Source organism: Xyrauchen texanus, chromosome 47, assembly GCF_025860055.1.
Source record: "Xyrauchen texanus isolate HMW12.3.18 chromosome 47, RBS_HiC_50CHRs, whole genome shotgun sequence".
NCBI lineage: Eukaryota > Metazoa > Chordata > Actinopteri > Cypriniformes > Catostomidae > Xyrauchen > Xyrauchen texanus.
In genome coordinates, this window is record NC_068322.1 from 7,363,486 (window position 1) to 7,383,343 (window position 19,858).

At 42.8% G+C, this 19,858-nt stretch overlaps 1 protein-coding gene across 2 annotated transcripts in view; it reads right to left on the minus strand.

Annotated features, from left to right (window-relative positions):
• LOC127639164 (signal peptide, CUB and EGF-like domain-containing protein 1) overlaps positions 1 to 19,858 on the minus strand; it is a 101,738-nt gene that overhangs the window by 71,875 nt on the left and 10,005 nt on the right. For both annotated transcript variants that reach the window (XM_052121043.1, XM_052121042.1), the window contains exon 3: positions 14,283 to 14,408. In XM_052121043.1, the coding sequence (XP_051977003.1) occupies positions 14,283 to 14,408 (126 nt within the window). The remainder of the gene's footprint in view (positions 1 to 14,282; positions 14,409 to 19,858) is intronic.

Consider the following 19,858-nt stretch of genomic DNA (forward strand, 5'->3'; position numbering starts at 1 on the left):
CAGAATGATAGTCTTAGTCACCATTTGTTTTCATTGTATGGAAAGAGACGCAATGAAAGTGAACGGTGACAGAGAATAGCATAGCACCTACCATGTCCTATAGTGCTTCACAGAAGAAAGAAAGTCATATGGGGTTGTAACAACGTGAGGGTTAATAAATGTTGATGCTGGCTCTGTCCTGGAATGATATGCTGAGAGAAAAATTCTACTTAAGATATGCTGTTATCAAGTGGATGAATATCTCAGCTTTGTAGGTCGATACAATGCAAGTGAATGGTGACCAAAATTTTGAAGCTTAATAAAGTACATAAAAGCAGCGTAAAAGTAATCCACATGACTAAAATAGTTTAAGCCATGTTGTCTGAAGCGATCCAATCAGTTTTGGGTGATTTATAGTGAGAAAAGAGTTACATTTTGGTCTGTTCTCCCCCAAATACTATTTGATCGCTTCAGATGTCATGGATTTAAACACTGGAGTCGTATGGATTACTTTTATGCTACCTTTAAGTGCTTATTGGAGCTTCAAAGTTTTGGCCTCCATTCACTTGCATTGTATGGACCTACAGAGCTGAAATATTATTCTAAAAACATTTGCTTGTGTTTTGCAGAAGAAAGTAAGTCATACTCATCTGGGATGGCATGAGGGAGAGTAAGTGATGAGAGAATTTTCGTTTTTGATTGAACTATCCCTTACATTCTGAACCCCATATTTTCATTGTGGTCTCAGACCACTGTGATCTCTCTTGTTTCACCTTTTAACTGAATTCTGTTAAACAGACATGAAGGTTTTCTCTGGTTAGATAATCTGTGTTGTGTGACAGTGTGTATTATCTGCCTGCGTGTGTATGTTTGTGACTACCTTGTTTAGTATATTCCAGCTCTGTTGTTTACATACCACCAATAAAACTCAGCACAGAATGTCGTACATTGGAAGGATGAGTGAGTGAGTATCAAAGCTTTGGTAAATGAGGTATGGAAAAAAACATGAACATTTCCGATCATTGTCATAGCTGAATGATCAGCACCATCTTCCTTGTTTCAAACAAACATTCATTGTGTCTGTCTCCACACCATGTCATATTTACATGTCTTTTTGATAATGTGTAACAGCTAATGTTGGCATGTGTTTGTGTTTACTATCCTCATCTGTTTGGAGTGTGTTGAGAGGCAGTGCGTTTTACGAGTACAGGGTTGTGTTTGCGACGCTCTATATTTGTGTGTGGAAAGACCTTTACGGCCATTAGCACCTGAGCATGGAGGCACAAAAGCACACTTTTTGGTCTATTGACTTCACTTGCATGTACCGCGTAGTGTCGTGTACAAGACAGCAGGACTCAACGAGACTAAACATCTAATGCAGTCCGCCTTACAGGGTGAAGCATTTTGTCACGAGTGGATCTGATTGGCTAATGCCATATCAAGGATATAGGATCCCTGTGACTAATTTCCCTGCTAATGTCTGGACATGGCATCTATTCTTTTCCTGATTATCCTCTTATATATATATAATGGAAAGAACTGTTATGTTAACTTCATGAAACATAGTAGTAGTAACAATTAAATACATATTTATATAGCCATTTTTGCTTTCATCAGAGACTCGATTAAAATGTTCATATTCCTGCGAATTGCAAGATAAGGAGGGGTCGCGAAACTAGTCTGATGACAATCTTTAAGAACATTTACATTTAGTGATTTTGCAGACACTTTTATCCAAAGTGACAAGCAAAAGATGCAAAATCATCATGCTATTCAAAATATCAACCAGCCCTAAAACATACATTTTAACACAAACTTATCCGCAAACGCTCCTGCATGTGAACACAACCACTTTTCACAGTCTAATTTGGTCACAGTGGTTTATTATGTGGCTCCTGGCTTTACCTGGCAACATGACTCTAATTTTAGCCTCCATGGGGCTTCTTGTTAACACAGTCAAGGCAGCAAGGCCTTTACTGTCCTATTAACTACTGTACCCCGCAAGAGAGGGGGATGAGCAGAGGGGGAGAAGGCCTGTCTTTATAACCTCGTCCACAGAGGCATCCCTGTCTGTCCCGGGACCTGAGAGCTTTTAAAACATAGGCTATACATTTTCTGGCCACATCTCTGATAGAACTTCAAACATTTGAAGACACTTGAAGACACTTGTAACAAACCATAAATGAGATCTTTTAAATATCTCATTTTATTCTACAAGAAAAATAACCAATCTCTGAGATTTATTGAAGAGCAAACCAGTATTTTGCATGTCTCCTCTGGAGTTTCAGCAGCGATTTTAACATTGTGCTCTGATCTGACAACATACAGTATCCAAAATTAAAAGCTTGATTTTTCAATACCACCATTTTTCTTTTTTAAGAAATTCTTTCTAGGACATAATTATCTGAGCTAATTATCTCTATACACTTAGGCCTACATGTCAACAATAATCTCATTTGTTTCTATTTTTATTTCTCCTATAAGTAATTTAAGAAGAAGCATCTACGAAAAAGTTAATACTTAATGAAGTACTAAGAACTCCATTAATCCATTACAGAGCTATGAAATAGTAATGCCTGAGCAAAAAACATTTTCTCAGTAAAGTGTTGCCATGAAACACCCTAAGTACTCATGCTTTTCATAATTACATTTTACCCCTGGAGTTGTATTTTAGTCTGTTCTCACTCAAACCCGATTGGATCGCTTCAGAAAACATAGATTAAACTACTTTAGTCATGTGGATTACTTTTACGCTGCTTTTATGTGCTTTTATGTACTTTATTAAGCTTGATAGGAGGGTTTGCAGAAGACATGTGCTGGCTGCCTATGTCTCGAGCTACTCTGGCTACTAGTGTGTTATGCGCTGTGTTTAATGTGGGAATGGAAACAGATATCATCAGTGTGACAGCACTCTTTCGTTTAAAAGGAGGAAAAAACAACATTTCATCTCTCATCTCTCAATTAAGGCCCTCTCTGCCAAAATTTAAACAAGAGACCTGGCATCCCGGCCTGCGAGTTTAAACTAGAACGCTTTTGTTTTGTTTGATTGCTCTTGTGTAAACTTTAATTTCGAAGAGATGTAAGATGACATGATACAACAGGGAGAGAGAGGAGATGGGGGGAACAGGAAATAGAAAGAGAGATGGAGTACAGAAAGAAAGCAGAAATAAGAATGAAAGAGTAAGAAAGAGATGATAAGAGAAGAGAAGAGAACTGAACAGAAAATGAATAGAACTGGCCTGAAATGAACAGATCGAAACTAAAGTGAACTGAAGAAAACTGAAGAGAACAGAAAGTGAACTGAAGTGAACAGAGCAGAATTGAATAGAAATAAAGTGGACAGTGCAGAACAGACGAGAGAACAGAACTTATAACAAATCAACTAATCTGAACAGAACTGAACCTAAATAAACAGAAATAAACAGAGGTCAAGAGAATTGAAAATAAATGAACAGACCTAAAAATTAAGTTAAAATGAATTTTAAGTGAACATTAGAAAGTGAACAGACAAGAATAGAAATGAAGTGAAAAGAGCAGAATAGAAATGGACAGAAGAAAAGTAAATTGAATGGAAGTGAAGTGAACTGAACAAAACAGAGTTTAATTAACTGAACAGAACTGAAATCAACAGAATAGAGCTGAACATAATTGAAGTGAAATAAACAGAAATGAACTGAACAGTAGTAAAAAGAGCAGAACTGATTTGTGGCAGGGCGGAGGGCAGGGCCGGGTCATAAACACACACACACACATGATGGACATGTCCGCTAACGATCTCTCTCTCCCGCACTATACTCTGCAGTCGACCTTTAAACCTCAGCGGCTTGATTAGCCCAATATGGGACCGGGTGTGTATGATCACGACCCGGCCCCACCCTCCGCCCTGCCACATGATTTTAACAGAAATGTAAGCGCAGCCGTAGTTCTAGCGGGAAGACTAGCAGCTGTACATCATCGCACCTTTAGCTGGTGTGCTAACAAGGCAACCTCCACCACCCCACCGCCACCAGTTGAGTCCCCTCCGGCATGTGGGTAGGCTCCTCACCCCTGCCTCCTATCTCCGGCAGGATATGACGGTTCTGAGTACAACTTCTTCGCCATATGGGACTTACTTCAATGAGAGACTTTACATTTCTGTTTTATATTCATCAAATAAATTTCACTCAAGTCTGCGAGTCTTCCTGAAAGAACAGACGTGAACTTAACTGAACTGAAGTGAGCTTAAGTGAGCTGAAAAGGGCTAAGTTTCCCAAAAGCATCACAAGCTTAAGTTGTTTGTAGAGACCTTTGGTACCAATGGTTTCTACGATCTACTTAGGCTTACGATGCTTTTGAGAAACGCAGCCCAGAAATGTAAGTGCAGTGTAGTTCTAGTGAGAAGAATAGCAGCTGCACATCATCGCACCATTAGCTGGGTAATTCCAAGCCAATCACATGTAAGCCATTGCTTTATAGGTCTGCTCACAATCTATCACATTGCTGTTTCAGTGTGCTAACACGGCAACCTCCACCACCCCACCACCACCAGTTGAGTCCCGTCCTGTACGGGGGTAGGCTCCTGGCTTCTGCCTCCTATCTTCGGCAGGATCTGATGGTTCCGAGTACAACAATTTCGGACAGCCAGACGGGGTTTATGCCAAAGAGAGACACTACATTCCTGTTTTATATTCATCAAATAAATGTCATCTAAAACTTTACTCAAATCTGCCAGTCTTCCTGATAGAACTGAATAGAAGTGAACAAAACTGAACTAGACTGAACAAAATAAACTGAACTGAAGCGAGATGAACAGAATAGAAATTAACAGAACAGAAGTGAACTGAACTGAAGTGAACAGAAGAGAACTAAAGTGAGCTGAACAGAATTAACTGAATAGAAGTGAACAGAATAGAAGTGAACTGAAATTAACTCCACTGAACTGCACTAAACAGAACAGAACTCAATAGAAGTGATGACTCTCTCTTTAAAATTGACCTCTGTTACAACATCGCTCCTCTGTCACCGTGGTGATACAGAACATTCCTTCCTTCTACAACTACATGACTTCTCTACTCCCATTCTAATGGTGGAATGAGAGGAAAGAAGCAGGCAAAAGATAAATAAACAGCAGCGGCAGTGCAGGCATTCATAAAAAAACACCAAATGATCAACACATTGAGTCCAGCTGCCAGCTTCAAGAGAGAAAACAAATAAGAATGGAAATGAAAAGACAGAGGAACTGCAGTAAATTGCTCTTTAATCAGCTCAACATTAGCCAGTCTTAAATCAATTAAAGCTTTAACTTGTTAACATGTGACATCTGGAAGTTTCAAACAACTTCCTACACAAGATCAGTCAGACAGACAAGCCGCTGCACTGATTTCCGTACATTTCAAAGAGCTTGCCGCGTTAGTTTGCACTCCTACTGTCTGTTTGAAGACACTTTGAGTGTGTGTGTGTGTGTGTGTGTGTGTGTGAGCATATTAAAGTGGTGCTCACTAGAGCAAGCATCACTATTACTATTGCACTTAGGGTTAGAGATTTGAACACATCCTAAACCATTTGTGCTGCAGGCATGATTGATACTTAATTTTAGCAGCTTGATGAGAAAAGTGAGCTATTCATTTTCTAAACAATCAGACTTGCGATTTTCACCTGGAGGATGATAAAAATCCCATACACTTACAGTGAATGAGTGACCAGACTTGGGAGGCGGCTTTTTTGACTTGGGACAGTAACCACCTAACAACCACCCAGAACACCCTTGTAACCACTCAGAACACTTCAATAACTGCATGGCAATACACTAACCTCAGAAAACCTTAGCAATGACTTGACAACCACCCACTCAGCAAGCATCACTATTTTCTTAAACAACAACAACAAAAAAACTATTCCAGTTAAACTAAGTTTACATTCTCAGGATACAGCTTACAACAACAAATGGGGTAAATGCAGATGCAAATTACATGCAGAACATTTATCATAAAGTATTATGGGAACTTTTACAGAAAGAAGCAAGTCAAAAAGTTTAAGCAGAACAGACTGGTGAGAAAATGAAAAAGATGAGAACAAAAGAGGATGTCAAAGGGACAAGAGAGGCAGATTAAAGGAAAATGTCATCATAAACTGGCATGATTCATTTAGCCTTTCAAAAGGTCAATAGTTCTAGTGGTTTCCATCTACACTTGACATAATGCACACAGATGATGTGCCAAAGTGAAACATGAGGGGTAATTTGAGACAAAATATGACATTCAAGCACCAATGAGAAAGAATGAGATTTTGACGATAATATAAGAATGAAACAGATCAGCATAAATTAGAAAGAGCAGGAAACATGTGGGATGCTATGACAAAAAGCCATATGTCATCTTCTTTATGAATAAATGCACTATCAAGATTTTGGTCAATCCAGAGAAGTGTTTAAAGGAATGTTCCAGGTTTAATAGAGGTTCAAGGAATAGTTCACCTAAAAATGAAATGGTATCATAATTTATTTCCCAATCCTTTTGTTCCAAACTCATATTATTTTTTCTTATGCAGTCCGTCTATAAACTGGCACACAATCGCAGTAGATAGTCCCTCATTTTAAAGCCTCAAAAGACTCAAAATTATCATAAAACAAGTCAGAACGATTTGTGCATTATTTTCCAAATCTTCTGAAGACATATGATATGTTCTGGTGAAACAGAACATATCCAGAAATGTAAGGATTTTTTTGTGTGTGTGTGAAAATCTTGACGCCCGTAGTTCATCGGCTGGTTGAGATGCTAACACAGACAGAGCAATGTTTTGAAAGCATCACAGTGTCATAGTGTTTGCACATTTTAAAGGAATCCACCTACAAATGGCTTACTTTAAGTCTCTACAGTATTGTACATATTAAGGTGGAACAGGAAAATGTATTCAGGCTGAACAAATTAAACACTTGAAATGTTACTTTTGTGAGCCCTGAACATTCCTTTAAATTCTACAAAACAAATTACAGAGAGTATGAAAAGAGACAGCTTGCAAGGCAAAGAAGAGGACAGGAGTAGAAAAAACATTTGCTTGATTTCTAAATGCTTCACATTTTCTGTGTCAATCTATTTCTAGGGAGATGTGGAACAGAGGGCTGAGATGAAGAAAGACTGACCAGATTAAAAGCAAGAGTGAAAAGAGAGAAAGAAATGAAGAGAAATGTAGCGAGGCAGACACAAAAACTTTGAAAAAATTGAAAAACAAAACATGAGCAGCAGAGGGTGGGGGGGTGGGGGTTGGTTAGTACAGAAGAGCCCCCTCAGTGCTGTCGATGGCCCTCTTCGGCCTTGTCTTATTTCCCAGAGCCATCAATTAGACTTGTATTTGAGACATTCCACAATAAAGATGTCAAGAAAGCAAGACTATCGCCTCTAGGGAAACAGCCTGGAGTTACTCCAAAGAGACCCACAGCCAAGATAACAGAAAGTACTAAGAGACAGACAAAGCAGAGCAGGTACACTTGTGGCGGGGGGTGTGTGTCTGTGTGTGTATATATATATATATATATATATATATATATATATATATAAGGACAGATGGATGGACGAACAGACAGACAGACAGACAGACAGACAGACAGACAGACTGTCACGAACCCCGCTCCCTCGCTCCGCCCCCTCGAGCTTCCACGCTCGTTCCGCCCCCTCGAGCTCCCACGCTCGTTCCGCCCCCTTGAGCTCGCACGCTCTTTTTGCTCGCTCGAGCCCTCACGCCCACTTTGCTCCTACTCGCTCACATGCTCGTAGGCTATCTCCCTTCCTCGAGTTTCTCAAGCGTTTCCAATCCCCCAGAACATTATGACCACCTGCACTCGCGTCATCTGCACTCCTGCACATTAGTTTCACCTGCACTAGTTCCGTCTCGCTGATTCTGATTACCCCGGCTTTGACCCTACGCTTTCCACGACCTCTCTCTTTGGATTTGCCCCTTTTATATTCTCCGATTCCCCGGCTTCGACCTCTCGCTCCCCTTGACTACTCTTCACTGGATTTGCCCCTTGATTGTACTTTTGCCTGCCTGCAATAAAACGCAGTTTGACTTACATTGTGACTGTCTCTTCTTGTGCGGGTCACAGAATAACCAACCGTTACCGAAGACAGTCACAATGCCCCGCACTGAGGATTCGCGCAGCTCACTAGAGCGGAGGTGCACGTCACATTCGGCGCGAGGAGCTACAGTTTGGAGGCAGGACCGAGCGCTCGCGGCCCAGGGGCAGCAGGTATGTTCTTTGTCTGATTTATGTCACCCTGTTTCACCTGTGTCTGCCCCTGAGCCCGTTTATGCCTCCAGTGCATCCCCGAGCGCCGTAAGCCTTCAACCCCCTGAGAGGTTTGATGGCTCATCGGGCGCTTGCCAAGGGTTGTTTATGCAGGGCAGCGGTTGTAGAACTTTAAACCGTGCCCTTAACATTATGGACCCAGCGGCCCAACTCTTGGTTTTGCGTCAGGGGAGTCAACCCTTGGAGGCTTATGTGGTTGACTTTTGTGCCCTGGCTAACCAGGTGAATTTTCATGAGGTGGCTCTAAAAGACATTTTTCAATATGGACTGAATGAGCCAGCCTCATCATTCATGCCTGGTGGTTGCTGCTCTCTCAACCTGGCTCAGTTTATTGACCTCGCCCTACTGTACGCTGGTTCCTCGTTTACTGTGGGGGAGGCAGACACTGAACCAGCGCTCCACACCGCGGCCCCGTCTCGAAGCCTACCACGGCCCCCGTCTCGAAGCCTACCACGGCCCCCGTCTTGAAGCCTAACACGGCCCTAGCCCTGAAGCCTTACACGGCCCTAGCCCCGAAGCCTGACACGGCCCCAGTCCCGAGGCCTGTCACGGCCCCAGTCCCGAAGCCTGTCACGGCCCTAGTCCCGAAGCCTGTCACGGCCCTAGTCCCGAAGCCTGACACGGCCCCAGTCCCAAGGCCTGTCACGGCCCCAGTCCCGAAGCCTGATACGGCCCTAGCCCCAAAGCCTGACACGGCCCCAGTCCCGAGGCCTGTCACGGCCCCAGTCCCGAAGCCTGTCACGGCCCCAGTCTCGAAGCCTGGCACGGCCAGCGAGTCAACGCCCATGCCTGCCACGGCCAGAGAGTCAGCGCCCATGCCCGCCACGGCCAACGAGCCAGCGCCCATGCCCGCCACGGTCGGCGAGCCAGCGCCTGTAGCCTCGACCGTCCCCATGGCCACGTCCCCTGTTGGCCGAGGATGCAAGAGAAGGAAGAGGGCCCCTTCTCCCCAGTCTCGTCTTGTGCTCAAGACCGCAGAGGTTCCCTCAGAGTCTTCCACAGCTCTACCGACCTCTGCTCCGCCCTCAGAGTCTTCCACGGCTCTGCCGGGTTCTGCTCCGCCCTCAGAGTCTTCCACGGCTCTGCCGGGTTCTGCTCCGCCCCCAGAGTCTTCCGCGGCTCTGCCGGGTTCTGCTCCGCCCCCAGAGTCTTCCACGGCTCTGCCGGGTTCTGCTCCGCCCCCAGAGTCTTCCACGGCTCTGCCAGCCTCTGCTCCGCCCCCAGAGTCTTCCACGGCTCTGCCAGCCTCTGCTCCGCCCCCAGAGTCTTCCACGGCTCTGCCGGGTTCTGCTCCGCCCCCAGAGTCTTCCACGGCTCTGCCGGGTTCTGCTCCGCCCCCAGAGTCTTCCACAGCTCTGCCAGCCTCTGCTCCGCCCCCAGAGTCTTCCACGGCTCTGCCAGCCTCTGCTCGCCCCTCAGAGCCCTTGCGGCCTCCGCCTCTCGAGTCTCCCAAGGCTCCTCCTCCCAAGCCTCCCAGGGCTCCTCTCAAGCCTCCCAGGGCTCTTCCTCTCGAGCCTCCTAAGGCTCCTCCTCTTGAGCCTCCCAGAGTGCCGCCTCTCAGGGCTTCTCCTCCCGAGTCTTTCAAGGCTCCTCCTCCCAAGCCTCCCAGGGCTCCTCTTCTCGAGCCTTCCAAGGCTCCTCCTCCCAAGCCTCCCAGGGCTCCTCCTCTCGAGCCTCTCAGGGCTTCTCCTCTCGAGTCTTTCAGGGCTCCCCCTCCCAAGCCTCTCAGGGCTCCGTCCCTCGAGTCTTTCATGGCTCCACCCCTCAAGCCTCTCAAGGCTTCGCCTCTCGAGTCTCTCAGGGCTCCTCCCCCTCTCAAGCCTCTCAGGGCTTCCCCTCTCGAGTCTCTCAGGGCTCCTCCTCTCAAGTCTTTCAAGGCTCCACCCCCTTCCAAGCCTCTCAGGGCTTCGTCTCTCGAGTCTTCCAGGGCTCCTCCTCCTCCCGAGCCTCTCGGGGCTCCGTCTCTTGAGTCTTTCATGGCTCCCCCCCTCGAGCCTCTCGAGCCTTCCAGGGCCCCACCTCTAGAGCCTCTCGAGTCTTCCACGACCTTTTTCCCCGAGCCTCTCACGGCTCTACTCCCAGAGACTCCAGAGCTTCCTAGGGCTCCGCCTCTCAAGCCTCCTACGGCTCTGCCTCCCGAGCCTCCTACGGCTCCGCCTCCCGAGCCTCCCACGGCTCCACCTCCCGAGCCCCTCACGGCTCTGCTCCCAAAGACTCCAGAGCTTTCTATGGCTCCGCCTCTCAGGCCTCCTACGGCTCTACCCCCCGAGACTACAGAGCCTGCCAGGTCGTCGCCTCGGGGACCTCCCATGGCGCCACCTCCATTGGCTCCACCTCCTGAGCCTTCCAGGCCTTCCCCCCTAAAGCCTCCTTCGGCTCCACCTCCAGAGCCTTTCAGGCCTTCGCCCCTAAAGCCTCCTTCGGCTCCACCTCCAGAGCCTTCCAGAACCCCACCTCCAGAGCCGCCTACGCCTTTCACGGCTCAGCCCGGACTTCCTGACCCTCTCCCTGTCCCTGGCATCCAGACCCTATTCCTGTCCTGTGGTCACCTTCCAGACCCCCGGACCCAGTCCCTGTCCTCCAGTCGCCTTCCAGACCCCCTGACCCTGTCTCTGCCCTACGGCTGCCCCCTAGATCTCCTGACCACCCGCCTGTCCGCTATGTTCCCCCAGACCTTGCCTTGATACTGCCCATTGACCCCATGGACTGTCTCATTTCCCTCTGTGCCCCTTGGACTGCCCTCAATTTTGTTTGTGTGTTTTGTGGGTTGCCTGTTCAGGGTTTTTTGTTTGTTGGGTTCGTCCAGCACCACTTCCTCGCAACCGAGCGCGGCCGTCAGGAGCCGTCCGTTTAAGAGGGGGGAGTACTGTCACGAACCCCGCTCCCTCGCTCCGCCCCTCGAGCTTCCACGCTCGTTCTGCCCCCTTGAGCTCCCACGCTCGTTCCGCCCCCTCGAGCTCGCACGCTCTTTTTGCTCGCTCGAGCCCTCACGCCCACTTTGCTCCTACTCGCTCACATGCTCGTAGGCTATCTCCCTTCCTCGAGTTTCTCACGCGTTTCCAATCCCCCAGAACATTATGACCACCTGCACTCGCGTCATCTGCACTCCTGCACATTAGTTTCACCTGCACTCGTCTCATCACCTGTCATGGTTTACACTTGCACTCGCCCCTATATATATCACTACCCTTTCGTCTCACGGTTGTTGGTTATTGTGTTTAGTTTCCTGTCTCTTTGCCCCCCGCTAGTCTCGTCTAGTTTAGTACTCCTCTCGTTTACCCCTTAGCTTGCCAGCTCCCCTTGTTCCCCTGTCTTTTGCTCCCACTAGTTCCATCTCGCTGATTCTGATTACCCCGGCTTTGACCCTACGCTTTCCACGACCTCTCTCTTTGGATTTGCCCCTTTTATATTCTCCGATTCCCCGGCTTCGACCTCTCGCTCCCCTTGACTACTCTTCACTGGATTTGCCCCTTGTTTGTACTTTTGCCTGCCTGCAATAAAACGCAGTTTGACTTACATTGTGACTGTCTCTTCTTGTGCGGGTCACACAGACAGACAGACAGACAGACAGACAGACAGACACAGATAGATAGATAGATAGATAGATAGATAGATAGATAGATAGATAGATAGATAGATAGATAGATAGATAGATAGATAGATAGATAGATAGATAATACTGCTTATTAATCATTAATTAATACAATTAATAATTATTAATTAAATTACATATATTAGGGCAGACAGTCAGACACACAGAAAGACAGTTAGATAGATAAAACATTAACTGATTATTAATTAATTAATGATTATTAATTATATACATTAGGACAGACTGATTATATATTATTTATTTATTAATTAATTAAATAAATATAATACATTATATTAGGACAGACAGACAGACAGGCAGATAGATAGACAGACAGACAGACAGACAGACAGACAGACAGATAGATAGATAGATAATACTGCTTATTAATCATTAATTAATACAATTAATAATTATTAATGAATTTACATAGATTAGGGCAGACAGTCAGACAAACAGAAAGACAGTTAGATAGATAAAACATTAACTAATTATTAATTAGTTAATGATTATTAACTAAATATACATTAGGACAGACAGACAGACTGATTATATATATTAATTATTTATTAATTAATAATTATGAATTATATTTGTATTATGGATGGACAAACAGAGAGCTATATTATATATTAATTAATTATTAATTAATAATGATTAGTTATGTATATTAGGACAGACAGACAGGTAGATAGGTTATATATAAATTAATTATGAATTAGTTAATTCATAATTCATAATTATATATATATATATGAGGACAGACAGAGTCAAACAGATGGATTAATTAATTAATAATATATCTGTCTAACTGTCTGTCTTTCCTAATATATATAATTAATTAATATTAATTGTATATATATTAGGACAAACTGAGGGACGGACAGATTGATGGATAGATTAATATATAATGACATAATTAACATTTTTGGTTTAACTATTCCTTTTAAAGTTAAAGAGAAGAAAGTGGGTGGTAGAGAGACAAATTTAGAAAATAAAAACTGTTATTGGAATCGTGTAATTTGAGGTAAAGGTCTCTGCAGATCTGAGTCCTGCTGTCCTGCTCTGGGATCCATCATCATTAGAGTGTCTAATGAAAAATTATGAGCACAGCACCCTGAAAATAAGTAACACTACCGGCTCTGAAAGCACTCTGAGCCCATATTTGCTTTGGATTATGAGAGCTAAGAAGAGATGACAGGAGAGCAGCCCAAGTTCTTCATCCAGCTGTTCAGACTCTCTCTTTCTCTCTCTTGTGACAGTGATGTTTGTAATACATAGTCACCGTGTCACCAAAGAGCCACCACACATCAGTTTGTTAAACAAAAAACACATCTGTACTCACTTATAGGGCCAACACAGACAGACTAGGCAAAGCTTTGCAACAAAAAAAACACACTTTTTAACAAATTCCTCAATCCCCACAGCAATCCAGAGAAACCATGACTCTCCGGGTCATGGAATTTCATCTTTGAACTATTACAATAAATATGAGATGGCAAGTTATTAATTTTCTCTCAGCCTTTTCTTTTCCTACTTCCATTTTTAACCACTAATATAAACATCAGACCTGACTGCCGAATTCTGGGAATGTGATGCGATTGCGCCACTGGTGACATTTGGGTGACATATTTAAGAGAAGAAAATAATTGCAAGGCTCGTGTTGGCGTGCTCCTGTCAGAACGTACCGGAACACTGGTGCTAGACGTGGCTCGGCTTGCCTTTTCTAAGGCACAGTGCGGAAAGAGGCTGGAAGTTTGCTGAAGCAGATTTGTTTACATTTACAGAAGGGTCATTACAGAGGTTGTTAGCCGGGCAAAGAGATGACGAGAGACTAGCTCATCGGCTAGCTCAGACTAGCTAAAGTCCATCAGCAGAGCCAACTGAGTGTGTATTTGCGTGTGGGAATGTTTCTCCATTCTAAAACCTAGTAAGCTGCCTTGGTGCCTAAAGTCTATACAGGCAGCTTCCTTCTAAAGGCTGTTCACATATAAAGCATTTTAATAATTTTTTTTGCATACATCTGCACTATTTTTCAAATGTTTTATATGTAAACATGCGCTTAATGGATGTCTTTGAGCGTTGTGCCATGTCTTGCCCTTTTTTCAGCATCTTGACACTATGTCAAGTTAAAAATATTTTTTAAAAACATGTTTTGAGATACCTGCGTTCTGTTAAATATGTTGCACTGCATCAAGGTTTTTTTAGCACAAGAACGAACGGCCCTTAAAGCAGCATCCTACCCGAAATGGGACCTCATAAGTGACATGACTCACAATTGTTTTGATGTGATATGAGGTGAGTCTATAAAAACTATTTTACCCAAAATGTGTGTGTATATTTATGCTTATTAGAGGCAGGAGGCAGCTAGCTAGATTTTGATACTGAATGTGCATTTGTTTCCATTGGGCAACACTTTTAGCATCTTACCGAGACAGTTGTGCCCATCATCTGCTAGCTTGAAACCATCGTAGCACATGCACCTGTAGTTTCCAGGGATGTTAATGCAGTCATGCACACAACCACCATTGTAGTCGTTTTCACACTCGTCCATATCTGAAATACATGGCACAAAGACACAAACGTAAACATTGTAAGTCTAGAGGTATCATTAATGTTTAAATGATGTCTTATTACACAAATACAGTATGAGCAATAGCAAGCACCACTCAAATGTCAAATCTGTACATGATACTAAACAGAGGTTAAATAAGGATTCAAAACAGTTGGTGTATGTAACAAGGCAGAGAAAGGCCTGCATTGCCTCTATGAGTTTGTAAAGCCGTCAGACATAAGTGGAGTACAATAAACATAATATTTCTCTCACTTTCACTCACACAGATAAACACCTCAGCATCAGAAAAGTGTCCGTCTTCCTTTAGACAATGTCAGCAGGTGTCTGCTTTATGTTCCGTGCTACCTCGAGGTATGTGTGTTTTTGTCGCACTGTGCAATTGTGCAATTCCAGTTATGAGGACACTTTTATTTTTCTATTTAATCATACACAAACTATTCATATCATTCTTTTGAAAATGTATTCAGACAGTCACAATTTCAAACTGACACACATTAGCACGTACATACTCATGCCACAGACACAAATCATGCACACATGTACATATACACCAAAATTATGGAGGTATAAATACTTCTCCACTGTTTTATTTGTTATATATTTATTTTCTCTATCAAAGACCAGAACGAAGTTTTGGTTTTGTCTTATTTTGAAAGAAATTGTTCCATAGTACACAAACACCAAGCCAACTCATCACTAAAACATCCAAAAATGTGCTGGAGTAAATAAGAAGGGATCATGTCTCATTACTGTTTTCCCAAACTGGATCTGTCAAAAATAGTCAGGGGGTCTCCAAGAAACTCCTGAATCGTGAACCAACATGTCACCAAAAATCATGGCAGGTGATAAAGAGCCAAATCAGCAACAAAGATACATTTTAAAATGTTTAACAAGAAATGCAGAGTATGCTATTCTTATGTATGGCTGGCAATTATTAGTTTTAATTAGACCACCACTATTAGACCACTGTTAAATGAGAAATAGTGATGTACTGTAGTTATTCACCAAGAATTTACACTATGGTGGGGGACGCTTCGTGAACAGTTTGGGGTTATCAAAGGGGTCCTTGGTTTAAAAAAGTTTGAGAAACCCTTGTCTAGTGTGCATGCTAAATGCCGAAGAGCCCTTTATCCACAGGAAGAAAAAAGAGGCAAGTCAAGTATGTAGGGATAAAGGAAAAGAGTAAGACAGATGGATGGAGAGCGAGACCCCTAAAGGAAATTAGACAGAGAAATGGGTGACAGATTTTAATGAACAATCCCCCTGTGTTGGTTAAAGTTCAGATGCTGGATTCTGAACTCAAGATCTCACAGTAATGTTCTTCTTTATAATAACAAACAGCAAGATCATCAGCAGCGTTATACAGCAAAAACATCCGAGCGCTGTGAGAAGGGTGCGAGTCAAGGCATTAACTCTTTCTAACTGATTGTGAATGAAGGTGAGCATGGCTAACAAGGTTTGTATGGGGTGTCGGGTTGCCAGTGGAGGTGTGAGAGGGACAGGGTTGTTAAATGAATGGATGGCCAGTCAGTTTCCAGCTGACACACTTCCTGCCCTAGAGCTGTTGTTGACATCAGCCGACAGATTTGGGCTGCCGCTTGCTGCCGTTTCCACAATCGGCCCATGCACATCTCTAATCGAAGGAGAAGTGTTTACATTCAACATCCCATCAAGCAGATTAGATTAGATTAGGCAACTTCGCTAACACCTCAGCGGGGGTATAGCTGGCAGGGGGCAACACCTCCAAAACCCTACAGTCCAACAGCCAAAATCCACACAGTGCCATGTGGAGAGAAGGAGAAGAGGAGGGGATTTCTCAAAAGAGCTGATGAGTTACTAATTACTAATTTACTAACACCTCACTAATGTGTTTCTGTAAATTTCTTCACTTCTCATGTAATCAGACATTCAGTTCGCCCAGCTTTGGCTGCTGTGCAGATGAGTTATCATAGCTACTGGTTGCATGCATATTTGAATACCTTGCTAAGGCAAGCATTACTATTGCTATCAGGGCTCAACAACAAGAATGGCTCACTGGCTCAGGGCCAATGTGAGAGCGTTTTTGGCCAGTTAATGAAACTTTCACTAGCCCTGCGTGCCAGTGAAACAGTAGCAAGCTAGTATGTGATAACTGTGCAGTGTGTAAATCTCATTCTCCTGGCCTTAAGAAATGCACTAGCGACCGAGGCTAGTGACCATGGCTTTTATAGCCTCCTTGCTAGTGCGTCTGGCTCCCATGCCTGGGATCGGCAGTTCGAATCCCGCTCTGGACGGATCGAGTAGTACCAGTGACACTGGTGCCATGACTCGGATGGGAGTGAGGTTGGTGCACTGGTTGCCAGATGAAAACTAAGGCATTTAATCATGTTCCTGGATTGTAGTAAGCAATATTCTTACCATTGGAGGAATTCAAGCTTGAAGCACCACGTGTTTTCAGCCGGGGGCAGTAAGCAAAACTCCAGAGAACAAAGCACAATCAAGCTTGCTTGAACCTAGCAACAGCACAAGATGAAAATATGTTCTTGCATTCAAACACAGCTGGACATAGCACAGCTCCAAATGCAGGGATCCCTAAACATGTTTTTAAGTTTCAAACTACATTTAACTTGACACAACAACAAAAACGTTGTGTTCATGATGCAACGTAACCAAAGACGCTCCAAAAGAGTGCGTCTGACATATGTGTGCATTGATGTGTCCTTATAAAAGCACTTATAATAAATTCTCTTGGAAAGCAGAGGTGGGTAGTAACGCACTACATTTACTTCTCCGTGGTGCATTATGGGCAATTAAGCATTGTCGAGTGTACACTGAATCTACACAAAAAAATTAGAATGCATTGTGGGTAAGAATGAGTGAACAAAAGTGGGGAACGAGTGGCTCACTCAGAATTCAGACACTCATACAAAATGGCAGACACCCAAATTAGTGCACTATATAGTGGATAGGGGGCGGTTGCAGACACAGCGAGTGTTCCGCGACTGGGGTTGGTGCCCTACACAGGCTGCGTACTCTGCATTTAGAGAGCGGCGGTACTGCTGTACAGAATTATCTAAATTCTTCGACAATGAAAACTGTAACTACACTGAAAGAAGAATCCATGCAGGACTTTAAAAGTAATGAAATACCGAAAGTGTGCATTAATAAAGCATGATCTTGCTTTGGTTTATATTTCAGCATTACCTATAATGTTTCTGTGGGATATTTTCACGTTTTCACCGCAATAATTACTAAAAAGGTTTCCAAACCTCTCTTCTTATTGACAAATTCATCCAGATCTGACAAGAGCCCTTAAAGGGATAGTTCACCCAAAAATTACAATTCTCATTATTTACTCACCCTCATGCAATCCCAGATGTGTATGACTTTCTTTCATCTGCTGAACACAATTGAAGATTTTTAGAAGAATTTTTCAGCTCTTTTGGTCCATAAAATGCAAGTGAATGGGTTCCAACATTTTAAATAAAAAAGAAAATAAGTCAACATAAAAGTAATCCATAAGACTCCAGTGGTTAAATCAATCACTATGTCTGAATATACATACTTCCCTACTATACAGTATGCCAAAAAACAGTATGCAAGTGAAGTAGTATGTCAGAATCCATAGTATTCATGGTAAGCAAGAAAAATGCCCGGATGACCACTATCATATCACTTATGAAGATATAGATTTAACTACTGGAATCTTATGGATAACATTTATACTGCCTTTATGTGCTTTTTGGAGCATCAAAATTTTGGCACCCATTCACTTGCATTGTACTGACCTACAGACCTTAAAATCTTAATTTGTGTTCTGCAGAGGAAGTCATACATATCTGGGATGGCATGAGGGTGAGTAAATTATGTTTTGAACTTGGGTGAACATTACCTTTAAAGTGATAGCTCAGCCATAATTTAATATTCTGTCATCATTTACCTACCCTCATTTTGTTCCAAACCTGTATGGCCTTCTGTATTCTGTGGAACACAATAGATGTTAGACAGAATGTTAGAGACTGACAGTCTCAGTCACCATTCACTTTCAAAATATACAGAAAAAAATACACATTCATTGAAAGTAAAAAGTGACTCAAACAAACATTCTGTCTAATATCTCCTTATTATGTTGCATGGAAGAAAGAAAGCCATAGGGGTTTGGAACAACATGATGGTGAATGATGACAGAATTTCCATTATTAATAATAATAATAATAATTATGTAATACATGTTAAATATTATGTAATGGAATATAGTGGAGTTAATGTCTATTATGTCATTTGTGAAATTAACAAGATACTCACTACTTGAGTACTCTTATAATTGGATATTTATTATTTTTTTTTTTTAAAGTAATTGTACTTTTACTTGAGTACAGTTTTTGGCTATTCTGCTGTGGACTGTAGGCCAATGATAGGCTTAAGATCAATTATATGGAAATAAACAATACATTTATTTTTAAAGCCACCATTTGCATGGTTTATCAATGCTTTATTCGTCTGCAAAGAATAATGTAATGCATTTTATTTATTTAAATTATATTTATAATTATTGAATCATTATATATTAAATTAATTGTGTTATTTGGGAGAAATTCTCTGCAAATATTTAAATATGTGATTAATTGCGATTAATTTGATTTAAATTCATTTTAATTTAATTGGCATGTCTTGTAATTAATTTGAACAGAAAATTATGTTTTTATTCCAAGCAAACTTAAATATTTGGTTTAACATTTTGTAGAGCCCTGACTATTGCTCACACTTTTTGTATCCAGGAAGTCGGTATGATAAAATGGGCAACAAAAAAATCTCTCAGACTTGCACTGTGGGACTGACTTGAATCATATCTAGGGACCAAAATATTAAAGAATTGGGAAAGGCCTTGGGCCAGTAAGTAAATACTTAGCAACCACCAAAAACCCCATAGAAACCACCTAGCAACGCCCTAGCAACATCCCAGAACACCCTAGGATTGTCATGGCTTTTTGCTGTTAGTCTTACACAGCAGTCTAGGCCACAGTACCGAAATGAGATATTCCTCCCTTGTGTTGTAGGACATTCTTATAAGTTACAGGGCAAATGTGAGTTGTCATAGGCAATGCAAGTGTCTAAAATAGCACCTAATAAACATCAATACAAATAAGAATTTCTTCAATAGATTTAAATGCCATTATGTTTTTAAGCCGTTTTACTGGGTGTGTCTATGTGTAGATATATGTGCGTGTGTGTGGCATCATATAAGGCAGCAAGGAATCTGAAGTACCTTTGAGGGGAGAGTCTATGATGAACGGTGGGCACATTCAGCCAGCCAATCAGAGCATCGGCAGTTCTGTGACGAGTCAGCAGACACCAGGCAGACAATGGCCTACTAATGGACCGACACCTTCTTCTCTCACTCCATTTATCTGTCTCCTCCTTATAACCACCCCACACCCTCCCTCCACCCCAC